The sequence below is a fragment of the Echinops telfairi genome, unplaced genomic scaffold (genome assembly GCF_000313985.2).
Source record: "Echinops telfairi isolate 266 unplaced genomic scaffold, ASM31398v2 ScPeMD7_7469;HRSCAF=8507_0, whole genome shotgun sequence".
NCBI lineage: Eukaryota > Metazoa > Chordata > Mammalia > Afrosoricida > Tenrecidae > Echinops > Echinops telfairi.
In genome coordinates, this window is record NW_022111372.1 from 35,565,516 (window position 1) to 35,578,977 (window position 13,462).

At 49.8% G+C, this 13,462-nt stretch overlaps 1 protein-coding gene across 1 annotated transcript in view; it reads left to right on the top strand.

The window, feature by feature from the left end:
- UMODL1 (uromodulin like 1) overlaps positions 1-13,462 on the top strand; it is an 80,992-nt gene that overhangs the window by 17,304 nt on the left and 50,226 nt on the right. Inside the window, exons 5-6 of the mRNA XM_004697315.2 lie at positions 393-579; positions 3,118-3,261. Of these exons, the coding sequence (XP_004697372.1) occupies positions 393-579; positions 3,118-3,261 (331 nt within the window). The remainder of the gene's footprint in view (positions 1-392; positions 580-3,117; positions 3,262-13,462) is intronic.

Genomic DNA, 13,462 nt, shown 5'->3' on the forward strand with positions numbered 1-13,462 from the left:
TGTGAGTGTGAGTGTGTCTGTGAGTGTGTGGGTCTGTGTGTCTTCGTGTGCATGTGTTCAGGAGAGTGTGGCTATGCATATATGCGTGCACGTGAACGTGCCTGTGTGATTGTCTGTCTATATGGGAGAGTGTGTACATATGTATGAAGAGAAGTCCAAAGGCATTGCTCAAGAGCTCCAGTTCCCCCATGCACACTTTATCCCACACAAAACCTGCTGGAACCTGTCTCTGGGATCACCGATGGCAGCAAATGGGTTCTCCCAGTAATGCGCATGTCTTCGTCTCATTAGGTGAACTTAAAAAGTATAAAAGCCCAGTCAAACCAGTGGCTTTCCAGGGGACCTGGTGGGCCAGTAAAATGCCTCATGATCTGTTCACTCTGCCTCCACAGGTCACTAATGCCCTGCAGCCACTGGACTCCACTGTCCACCACCTGCACTCGGCTGGCGGGGACCCCTCCACCACGGTGTCATGGCTGCTGCTGGGCCTGAGGCAGCCAGTGCCTGTGGCCAGCATCTCTGCAGAGCTGGACGACATCGTGCGGCGTGCCTACGAAGTGGTCAGCGTTCAGGTGCAAGGTTGTGGTTTCCCTTGGTCCTGTCTTCGGGGGAGGCTGTGGTGTGGGGCCGAACCACAAATAGATGACAGTTTCTAACACTGAAAACCATCCTTCACACTCTGAAGAGTGCTTAGACTCACTAATGGGAGAACAGTTGGCCCACGTGTATAGATTCAGCAATTTCGGTCTGATCCAAGCCAGGGTTAAACTCCAAAGGAAGGGTTTGAGACCTTGTTTTTCTCCAATGTCATCCTTTTTCTATCTCCTCTCTCTATGTATCCTCCACACCCTCTCATCCCTCTCTGGGCGGGATTTTCCTCCTACTCCAGTCCCGGAATGCCAAGAACTTGTTTCTTCACATCTTTGAAATCCAAAAGAGCACGCGCTTCCCCACCCTCGCCACAGACATCCTTGAACCCAGTGGACTCCTTCTGGAGAAGGTGCCCAAAGCTGACCTTGGACTGTCGAGCTCACAGATGTGGCCTTTCGGAAATTACCTTTCCTTCTTTTCTTCTCCTTTCCCCCTCCCTCCCTCTCTTCCATCTTCCTCCTGCCTGTTTCTTCCTCTTGTTCTCTCCTCTATATTAGGAGTCACCCCTTCATGCCATCGACTCAATTCTGACTCACAGGGGGCCCTAAAGGACAGAGTAGAACTGCCCCTGTGGGTTTCTGAGACAATGAATCATGGGGGAGAGCCCCATCTTTCTCCCACGGAGTAGCTGGTGGTTTCAAACCGCTGACCTTGTGGTTAGCAGCCCAGTGTGTTACCCACTGCTCCACCAGTGCTCCTCATTAGAGGTAGGTAGATTTTTCTTCTGAAAAGGGCCACATAGTAATTTTAAAAAAAATTTGATGCCACATAGTCTCTGTCTCAATTATTCAGCTCTGCCATAGTATTTCAAAGGCAGCAATAGATATGATGGAAGCATATGGTGTGACCACGTTCGAAGAAAACTTTCTTTGTAAATGCAGTTGATGGGCCACAGCTTTGTGCTGCCCATGCTGGGTGGAAGGATGGCTGCTCCTGCGGACGCAGCTGCTTCTTGGTGCGAAGGGTCCCTGAGAAAGGTGCCAGGGTTCCTGGGGACAGAGCTCAGAAGGGTTGGGAAAGAAGGAAAGGAAACAGGAAGTCCAGGGAGGAAGTGGGAAACACCATGTGATGTTACCATCAGCGAGAAGAAGAAGAATGAGCGTGGATTATTGAATGGAAAACTGACGTTTTCACCCAAGTTGCAGTACAAAGTTTTAAAGAAGACAGAGCTTGGGGGACATGCTGGGGTGGGGGAGGATGAATGCTGCAGGGCTTCCAGACCAGTGCGCCCTGCAGTGATCGCATGCTTCTTCCAGAATCTGTGCACGTTTTAAAAAACTACGATGATGCCTTTTAGTGCCAATTGGAAAGTGTTTATCTTGTGGATTCGGCCCTTGGCCTTCAGCCCCAAACCACAGGAGCACAGCTGTCGTTGACTAAGTTGGTTCTGTGTGGGAAATACACACCATGAGACACATTGGGGGCATCTCAGGAAGAAGGTGCTAGAAGGAGCCTGCAGTAGGATCGGGGCTTTGGCTGGGTTATTTGGGGAGGAGCTCAGGAAGCAGGACTCACTGTAGATAGAATGATACCAGAAAGTGGAGTCAATTCTATAATTAGGCACCTCAATTCCTCGTATCTATAGAGTGGGGTGACTGCCCTGAAGGTAATACTGTCATTGATGAAGAGGGGGAGCCGTTCACCTTGGCCCAGAGCAAGGGCTGTTGGGTATGTTGTGGGTGATGCCATGTCTTGCCTTGGTGCTTACCCCAAACGACAAAATGGCTGGGCTTCCTTTCACTCTCTCCTAGTCTCAGAGGGCCCGTGCCTGTGGCTGGTGTCCGTGAGGTGGCTCATGCCTCACAGGAGAATGGCACGGTCAGGCTGTGAGCCCTGAGCCAGCACACACATGTTAGGGCTGCTCTCTTTACGGTCTGAGCTCACAGAGCGCTCCGTCCTCCTCGTCCACAAGATCTCTATGTGGTGGGAGAGTTTGGTTCCATCACCACGACCACTCAGTATGATGATGCCTTTTAGTGCCAATTGGAAAGTGCCCCAAATAATTTGCTTAGGCAACAGCAGCTACCAAGGGGTACCTGTTGGCTGCAAAATGAGTGTGCCAGGTGCACTGCTTCGTAAAGTAGACCAGAGGGCTGACCGAGAGTCTCGAAGACAGTGATTCGCAACCTTCCTAATGCCACGACCCTGTAATACAGTTCCTCATGCTGTAGTAACCCCCAACCATAAAATTATTTTCATTGCTACTTCATAACTGTCATTTTGGTACTGTGATGAATCAGGCGACCCCTCTGAAAGGGTCGTTCGACTCCCAAAGGGGTCGTGACCCACAGGTTGAGAACCACTTCTCTAAGACATGGTTTAACTAGTTACCCTCAGGGCCACTGGCCAACATACCTCTCAGCTCATGCCACACAAATCCCCAGAGCATGCCTGTTTGGACGTTCACGAGAAAGCGGAAGTGATTCTGACTCCATTGAGTAATCAGACTTTCCTCTTCCTCCATAGATGTGAATGAATGTCTCTTTGCTGAGCTGAACTCCTGCTCTGGAAAGGAACGCTGTGTAAACACGGAGGGCTCGTACCAGTGTGTCTGCCACCAGGAGTCTCCCGCCACCTCGTCTCCCCTGAAGCCAAACCACACATGTGAAGGTAATCAACTGAGCTCTTCCAAGAGGACGTTGGACTCGGTAGGGGGTTTGTGGGCTTTTTGTGTTTAAGGCTGTGTGGTCATGAACATAGAACAATCACGTTTGTTTCATCCATTCTGACCTCATTGAAGGCTATTCTTGCATTTATTCCTTTATTTAGTCAAGTTTGTTTATATGTCAGTCACGGAGTTGATTGATGGTGCTATCCATATGCACAAATAGAGCACACTCTCTGCTCTTGGAAAACCCACTAGAGAAGGTGACAGACAGTTACCATACGTGATACATAAGGAGGAGTCTAGGGTTGATTGCGAGCACAGCAGGAATAAGCTGGGACTGCCCTGAGGTGGCCTGGGCCCCCTAGAGTGGCAAAGAACACTGGGTGCTTGGTGGGTGGAAATAGGAAGACATGCCTGGTTCTGTTGAGTTGGGAGAGGAGGTTGGGGGAAAGAAATTGCAATATAAGAGTGCTGGATGTGTGATTGGGGACTGCCAGGTGTGGACGAGGTGCTGGATCTTCCTGATTGCAAGGACTTTAGGTATGAGCTACTGAAGCGAGGAGCTGCCGAGCATGTGTAGGTAGGGAGCAGGTCTTGGGGCAGACCACTTAACTAGTTGCCATCAGGTCAGTGCTAAGTCATGACAACCCTTGTGTGTATCCAGATAGGACTGTGCTCCATGGGTTTTCACTGGCTGATTCTTCGGGAAGCAGATGACCCGGTCATTCTGCTGAGGCACCTCTGGGTGAATGCAAACTTCCAACCTTTTGGTTAGCAGTCCAGGACGTACCCAGGGACTCCAGCTGGGGTGAAAGGGGAGGGCTTCAGCTGGCGTGGTGGAGCAGGCAGTGAGCAGATGGACCCTTCTGCTTTGACAGATGGTGGTGCTGACCTTCCAGGTGGGTTTGCTTGGCTGCTGCTGCTGGTATGTGCATCCACTGAGCATTCACTGTACTCAGTGCCGAATGGGTACTGGCTGCTGTTTTGAACCGGGGGTCCTGCTGTGCCCAAGAGTCCTGCTTCTATAGATCTCACTTATCGTGGAGGGAAGAGTACAAAGAAATGGACAAAGGAGTGGTGTGTGGGGGTGGGTGGGTGGTGGGTGGATGACCAGGCGCCATGGAGAAACATGGTGTGTGACAGTGAGCGTGGCTGTGCCATCTCAGGTGACGTGGCTGGAGAAGCCTTTGAATGGCGGCTGAGCGGAGCAGGGCAGTGAGTGAACTATGAGACAATGGGGGGCTCCGTTGGGAGAGAAGAGGAAGGATGCGACCAAGAGAATAATAGACCCAATCCCTGGCGCCTGGGCCTCTGCCACCTGACACGGCTCAGGGGACTCTGCAGGCATGGTTAAATGAAGGACACTGAGATGAAAAAATTATTCTGGTTACCCCGGTGAGGCCAATCTAATCAAGCCACCCCATCAACACTTTGATTTCAGACTGCACCAGACCTCCAGATCAGCGGGAGAAGAGAGCTGTGTTGTTTTCAGCACAGAAGCATGTAGGGATCTGTTACCGCAGCAGTAGGACCGAGAGCCGCTTCAAGATCCCAGGGGTGGAGCATGCTCCTCGTGGTCTGGGAACCGGGGATCCAAGACAAGGGTGGAGAATGCAGCAGAGCTGTGGTAGCCTTAGCTTCTGATCAGAGGACTTGTACAGCAATATAAAAATAAGAGTGTGATGAGTAAGGATGTGCCTATCTTCAGGCCCCATGACTTCGCTTCCATCCTTGCCCCTGGAAGGCCTCTCTCGCTTCATCGCCATCCCCGTCCATTCTTCCCTCAGTATCCTTTATTTCTTTGAAGCCAGTCTCCTTCATCATAATGCTTTGCCTGCTCCTCTGAGAGTTAAGAGACATTTCACCCCATAACCCGTGACCAGGGGCTCCCAGGCTCACTCTTGGCGATGCTCTGTGTCGGAGTAGAGTTGGACTCCACGGAGTTATCGAGGCTGATTTTTCAGAAGTAGTTCGCCAGACCTTTCTTCCTTCCAGTTAACAGCTGAGCACGTCACCTGTCCCTTATGCGAGGCCATACACTCTAATGTCTTTGCTCTTCTTAGCTACCATTGGGGTCAGCCTGATTAATGGGGACCCCTTGTACAATGGGGTGGTTGTGATCGATAGGGTTTCCACTGGCTGAATGTTGAAAGTAGACCCTCAGGCCTCTCTTCCTAGTCCATCTTAGTCTAGAAGCTCTGCTGACCCTTGTTCAGCATCATAGTAACACACAAACTCCTACAGACAGCAGGATGCTGGCTGCATCGAGGTGTATGGACCCAGCATGGCATCTGGAGCTTCTGCATAGAAGGCAAGGATTCTACTGCTGAACTACCACTGACTCCTGGATGTGTTTAATGCCATGTTAATTTTCTTTCTTTAATTAGATAAAGGTAGGGACCTTAGTGATGTAGTAGATTATACCTTGGGCTGCTAACTTCAAGGCCGGCAGTTTGAACACAAACTGTACAGCCCCCAAACTGTACAGCCCTGGCAACCCCAAAGGGCAATCTACCCTGTCCTGTACGGTCATTATGAGTCAGAACAGGCCAGGTGACAGTGAGTTCAGTTTTCAGATAAAAAGCAGAGTGGGCAGGACAGGAGGCTGCCTCACCTATAAGGGCCACACTGGACTGATAGTGCTGTAGATTTCTGAAACAGCCCACAAATGACCCCCGTCGCACTCTGTGGTTCCTGCATTACGGAAGGCAGAGCTGTAGATTGCAGACACAGCCCATTCTCGTTGGCTGCTCAGCATGTCTCTGTTATTCTGAAATGTGATCTAGCACTTCAACCACACTCTGACAGCAATGGAGACATGTGTCATCGTGTCCCACTGTCAGCAGAGCAGCTGCAACACAGGTTTTCCATGTTCCTTCCATAGGAAGGCACGCTCTGGCCTTATTTCAGTCCCACTGTGGCGCAGTGGGTCATGCATTTGGCTGCTCAGCTCAAGGTCAGCAGTTTAAACCCACCAGTCTTTCTGAGGGAGCTTGATGAGGCTGTCTACTGCCGTAAAGATGTACAGTCCTGGGGAGCTCTGGGGAGCAGTTCTCCTCTGTCCGGTAGGGTCATTGTGAGTCAGGATCCACTTGATGGCAGAGGGTTGGGCTTGGGTAGACACAGAACTCCCTCCTCTGCTTTCCTCAGCAGTATGCCGTGCGATGTTTCCAGGAAGGAGCCTGGTCTTCATCGTTCTCATTTTCAAAGGTTGGATAATAATGATTTCTGCAGCAATGATATAATACTCTTAGCTATTTGTCCTCTCATGGGCTTTTAAGATATTTCTAACATTTTGCGCTGTGAGTGAGAACTTCCATCACCATCACAAAGTGGTTGTAGAGGGGCATGCTCTTACACAGAGTTTGGATTCATTAGCAATTTCATTCGCATGCTCTTTACCCTGCAAAGAACGCAACAGTGAGGACCCAGCCTTCTTTCATCATCATAAAACGACACAGCTATGAGTTGCTTAGCCTTTAACATGCGCCAGGTTAAATGTCCAAGCACATCAGGGGTATTCATTTTGAGAACCACCCCCAGGCAGCTCCTTCAGTTGTACTGATTTCTCAGAAGAGGAAACGGAGACAAAGGAAGGTCCCTTCTTTGCAAAGGGCCCATGGCTAGTCTTGTACAGATTCAGTCTGAGAACGTGTCCCATCCACCATCATCCTCAGACCATCTTCCCTAATAGTGCTCCGGCTGGGGGGAATCCCTATGGGTTTGAAGCACATATCTCTGGGTGGTACAAATGTTTAAGCACTGCACTACTGACCAGAAGGTTGGGGATTCAAACTCACCCAGAGATGTTGTCTACATGAGGCCTGATGTACATTCAAAATGTCATGGCCTGGAAAACCCTACAGAGTCGTTCCACTCTGGACTCTTGGGTGACAGCAGCTAATGCCAACATTCCTGTATCCCTGGTGCAGTCCTCCAGTGGCTGCTGCTCCCGGTGTGCTCCAGTGAATGTTGCCACTAGAGTTGGGCCACTCAATGGCCTAGTTCTCTCCTCCCTCCATTAGCGCCATGGGTCTTGAGTTGAATTGAGTTGGAGAGGAGTGAATCAACTAACTTTGGTGTTCTAGGACCGCCCACTGCCATCGAGTCAATTCTGACCCTATAGGGTAGAGTAGGAGCCCTGGTGGCATAGTGGTTACTCATTGGACTGCTAACTGCAAGGTCAGCAGTTCAAAACCACCAGCTACTCCAAGGGAGAAAGACAGAGCTTTCTACTCCCATAAAGATTGACAGCCTTAAAGAGAGAGAGAGACAGTCAGTCTTGGAAACTCAACAGAATCTCGCCATGAATCAGCATCCACTGATGGCAGTGAGTCATTGGGATAGGATCGAGCAGAACTGCTCCCTAGAGTTTCCAAGGCTCTCAATCTCAAGGGGAGCATAAGTCTTCATCTTTCTCCCTGGAATGAGTTGGTGGGTTCAAACATGTGACCTATCAGTTAGCAGTCCACCAAATAGCCCACAGCACCACCAGGGCTCCAGAGCCAGTCCCTAGTAAGTAAGATCCTTACTTCCTCACAGTTCCTGCTGTCCTGTGGGCTGGTGCTGGGAAGTGTCGAGCCCCAGGCTGTTCTCAGCACCACATGTGGATGGGAGAGGTCCAGAGTCAGCCTCTCCTCCTGGAATGTCCTCCCTCCCAACGGAACGGAGCTCCATTAGGGAAAGGACCATGTTTTTTGTTCACTGCTGCCCAAAGTCTCCCCACCAAATCAATTGCTATGAGTCTACTTCAACTCCTGGTGATCCCTTGCGTGTCCTAGTAGAATTGTGATTTCTGGGGTTTTCAGTGGCTGATATTTCATCACCAGGCCTTTCTTCCGAGATGCCTCTGGGTGTATCAAATCAACAAACTTTCAGGAAGCGCTTGGATGTGTCTGCCATTTTTACCCCCTAGAGGCTCAGGTGAGTCCCCTTGCCTGAAACTCAGTAGTTGGTCAGAAATAGTTGTTGAGTAAATTAATAAATGAGGTATTTAGCCAGTGACTGGTCCCGCAACCTCCAGAGTCTTCTTTTTATTCAGATAGCAACCTCAGGAGGAGCCTGGTGGCTAGTGGTTGGGCTATGTGTTGGGCTGCTAATTGCAAGGTCAGTAGTTCGAAACCAGTCACTGTCAGGAAAATGACTGGACTTTCTACTCCTGTAAAGAGTTACGTCTCGGAAAGTCACAGGAGCAGTTCTCCCCTGCCCTCCAAGGTGGCTATGAGCCAGCATTGCCTGGATGACGGTGAGTGAGTGGAAGCCACCCCTAGCAAAAGCAAAGCAAAAAGGTCCCTTGGTGGTATACATGTTCTGTTCTCCACTATTAACACAAAGGCTGGTGGTTTGAACCCACCCTGCTGGTTTGAACCCACCCTGCTATGCCGTGAAAGAAAGTCCAGCCACCTGATTCCGTGGAGATCACAGCCTAGACAGCCCGGTGGAGCTCAGTTCTCGGAAGCACGTGGGAGTGCCATGAGTTGGAATGGACCCAACAGCAGTGGTTCATGTGGAAACGCCTAACCAGTGAGAACTTGATGCGCACCTTCCCTCCCCCACACGAGTGCACACGACAAGTTTTGCTTACAGGGACCCCATAGAGAATTGCTGGCTTTGTGGCTCCCACAAGAGAGAATCCTGTCCCTCCAACAGGGACACAGGGTAGAGCGCACTCATGCTTACACTGGTTGATGAATCTGAAAAAAAATTCTTTAAATCAACCTCATTTACATTGAAGAATGTTGTTAGCCAAACCCTGCCTTGCTACCCAAACCAAATCAAGCTCACGGCCACGGAGTTGATGCCAACTCGTAGCGATCCTATAGGACAGGTGGAACTGCCCTGTGGGTTTCTGAGACTAGGGAGCAGCTAAGCACAAACAGGGGGTGCTCTGACTTCACTTCTAATAGAGTGGAAAAGACCCAGGCAAACATTTCCAGCTCAGAAATTCAGAGTGAATTCCAGCATTGCTAAGGGAAACAGCATATGTTTTAAATTTAGCAGCTAATAGAAATGAGCAATTAGCTGGCAGGCTTGGAGGTATAAGCCCTTGGAAAATATAGCGCAACACTCAGATACTTTTCTTATAAAATTAGTCATCCAATTAATGACACCCAGGACAGCTGGATGATCACACCAGCCAAAAACCCTAAGAAAGAAATCCTTGCACAGTTAGTACTTCGAGGGCCAGCCACGTGTTGCTGGTGGGCTGGAATGGACGGTATTTCAGCATCTTTGTAACTCCCTTGATAGGGTTCCCCGAACCTGATAGCTTGCAGCCCTTGAAGAATCATCTCCTGAGCCTGTAGCTTGGCCAGGGGAGGGGGTGTCCTCTGAAGAGGACGCCAGGACGGGAAGGGGGAGGAGCTCAACGTCACAGGAACCAACACTCCTCCTCCCCAACCAAGCTTCCAACCATGGAACATGGAGATCCTTGACTCCACTCCTCACCGTTTCTACCTCCAGAAGGTTCCGAGGCCAAGCCCATGGGTCCGAGAGAAAGAGCAATCAAATCACACACCAGGAGATGAAGGAAAAGCAGAGTCTTCAGTAGAGCTGGGTCAGGTCTGCCTAGGACGAATAAGGGCCATGAGCTCCTGGACACGGAGGACACCATGAACTTTATGGAGGTCAATGTCAAATCGTGGACTGGGGTTCACAGCCGCAGGGTGGAGAGGTGTGCAGGGAAAGAACCTCTGTTGTCTATGATGCCACACACCTGGAGCATATTGAGATTTGTGTCAGGCTTCTAACCGCGAGGTCAGCAGTTCAAAACCGCCAGCCCCTCTGAAGGGAAAAGATGAGACTTTCTACTCTTATAAAAGTTTATAGGCTTGGCAATCCACAGGGGAAGTGCTACGCTACCCTTCAGGATTGACTTGATGGCAGTGAGTAGGATCCCAGAGCGCCCTGGAGTGAATGTTCTTCTCAGGGCCACCTTCTTTTTTTTAATCACTTTATTGGGGGCTCATGCAACTCTAATCACAATCCACGCATACATCACTTGTATAAAGCACATTTGTACATTCGTTAACCTCATCATTCTCAAAATATTTGCCTTTCATGTAAGCCCCTGGCATCAGCTCCTTGTTTTTCCCCCTCCCTCCCCCACCCCCCCTCCCTCACAAACCCTTGATAATTTATAAATTATTATTTTGTCATATCTTACACTGTCCAACGTCTCCCCCTCACCCACTCCTCTATTTTCCATCCCCCAGGGAGGAGGTTATATGTAGATCCTTACAATGGGTTCTCCCTCTCTACCCCACCCTCCCTCCACCCTCCCAGTATCGCCACTCTCACCACTAGTCCTGAAGGGATCATCCGTCCTGGATTCCCTGTGTTTCCAGTTCCTATCTGTACCAGTGTACATCCTCTGGTCTAGCCAGAGGTAGAATTGGGATCATGAAAGAGGGTGGAAAGGAAGCATTTAGGAACTATAGGAAAGTTGTATGTTTCATCGTTGCTACCCTGCACCCTGACTGGCTTGTCTCCTCCTGGAGATCCTTCTGTAAGGGGATGTCCAGTTGCCTACAGATGGGCTTTGGGTCCCCACTCCGCACTCCCCCTCATTCACAATGATATGATTTTTTGTTCTTTGATGCCTGATACCTGATCCCTTCGACACCTCGTGATCACACAGGCTGGTGTGCTTCTTCCATGTGGGCATTGCTGCTTCTCAGCTAGATGGCGTCTTGTTTACCTTCAAGCCTTTAAGACCCCAGATGCTATATCTTTTGATAGCTGGGCACCATCAGCTTTCTTCACCATATTTGCTTATGCACCCACTTTGTCTTCAGTGATCATGTCGGGAAGGTGAGCATCATGGAATGCTAGTCTAATAGGACAAAGTATTCTTGCATTGATGGAGTACTTGAGTGGAGGCAGGGCCACATTTTAAGAGCACTATTGAAGAGCTGAAACATAGTCAAAAGAGGGGGCCTAGACTAAAAAAACTGAAACTAAACCCAGTGTTGCTGAGTTGAATCCAACTCACGGCGAGTCTATAATGACAGCATAGAAGAGCTCCATGGAATTATCAACCGGTGATAGTTTAGGGGTGGATTGCCCGGCCTTTCTTCCCTGGTGCTACTGAGAGGAATCAAATGGTTAACTTTTAAGCTAGTGAGTTTCATCTATGTGTGCTGCCCAGGGATCTCTACAGGCTAGTGAAGGTCTTCAAATCCAAGTCATAGGGCACATTAAACTGGAAGAGAGAAGAGTAATGGGTTAGAAGGAATATTGCTGGTTTTGCAATATCTCAAGATCAGTTGCACAGAAGAGGAGTTAACTTTAATACGTAAAAAGTGACCGATTTCATGGCAAGTTGAGGTATGTAGCCGTGGGACAGCTGCCTTGAGAACTCGCTCAGGATATAGTGTCCTAATAGGTGTATGAGCTTCCATTGGCTGCTCTAACAAATGACCACCAACTGGATGCTCCAAACAGCAGAAATGTTTTCTCTCATGGTCCTGAATCCTTGAGGTCTACAATCAGTTGTTATGGATTGGACTGTGCACTCCCCACGAAAGATAGGTTGAACTCCCAACCTCCTGCTGGTGGTGTTAACAAGTTGTTATCAAGTTGGCTTCAACTCCTAGTGACCCTATGTCTAACGGGACAAAATGCCGCTCGGTCCTGCAACATCCACCGGACATCCTAACCCCTAGTCCCCTGGAAATGGGACCTGTGAAGATGGCATCAGTCAGGCTGAAATGTGGTCGTACTGGAGTAGCCTGGGTCCTGCTCCATCGTGACTTGTGAGCTGAGACAGAGGGAAGAGAGCAGTGTGGAGGCAGGGCAGAGAAGGGGGAAGGCTGAAGTCATTCAGGAACTCTCGGACGAGCAGAAGCCTGAAGGGACAAGGGGCATCTTTCCTAGAGCCTTGGTAGAGACGATGGTTCCACAGCCTAGAAGGATGAGGGAATGCCAGTGTGGTGCTCTGTGACAACAGCTCTAGGAAATGGGCCCATTTGCCTTCTCAGCTCACCGCCATTGATCGAGTCAATGCTGACTCATGCGGACCCTTCAGTGGGTTTCTGAGTCTATCACTGTGTATGGGAGTGTAGAACGTCCAGTCTTTCTCCCCCAGAGCTGCCGCCGACCATGAGGATCACAGCCCAACGTGTAACCACCAGGGCTCTTTGCTGGGCTAAAACCAAGACCTTGGCAGGACCGTGCTTTCTTCTGAAGGCTCTAAGGCAGGATCGGTTCCGTCCCTCTCACAGATTCTGAACAACAGCTCACAGATGTTGTTCCTTGGGTGGGGACTGTGTCTCTCCAGTCTTCAAAACCCCCATCATCCAGTGTCTCTCTTGTGTTTCTTCTCCTCCCCGTGTGCAAAGTCTCCCTCTGCCTCCCTTTGCTAAGGATCCAGGTGACTGCACTTAAAGCCTGCGCACGTAATCCACAATCATCTCCCATTTCAAGACCACTATTTTAACCCATCTGCAGAGGGCCCCTTTCCAAATGAGGTCACATTTCCAGGTTCTTGTTCAATGGTTACCTGCTGAACTACTAACTCAAAGGACAGCAGTTCAAATCCATCAGCCACTCTGTGATAGAAAGATGAGGCAGTCTGCTCTGTGAAGATTTGCAGCCTTGGAAACTCTGTAGGGCAGATCTGCCCGCTCTATAATGAGTGGAATAGACTTGATGGCAGCTATATAACTTGGACCTTTAAAGGAAAAGGACCTGATCTTTTTATTTGGTGTGTGTGTGTGTCTGGGGGTGGGGCATTAGTCATCCCACTGTAAGAAGTCATTCACTCACTCATCCACTTGTTCACTGCTATCGAGTCGATGTCGACTCATACTGACCATATGGAGTAAGTCAGAACTGCCCCCATGGGTTTCTGAGACTGTAACAATTGGAGTAGAAAGCCCCATCTCCTCCCTTGGAGGTGCTGGTGGTTTCAAACTGTTGACCTTGCAGATTGCAGCCCAACTCGTTACCACTATGCAACCAGGGCTGCGGAAGGAGATAGAATAGTTGGGACAATCTGGAGGAGAAAACAACGGGACCGACGGTTACGGGGGGACATGGGAGAGGGGAAGGTGGGGGGAAAGGAAGTGGTGTTAACAAACCCAGGGACAAGGGAACAACAAGTGATCCAAATTGGTGGTGAGGTGGGTGTGGGAGGCCTGGTAGGGCATGATCAGGGGTAATGTAACCAAGAGGAATGGCTGAAACCCTGGTGAGGACTGA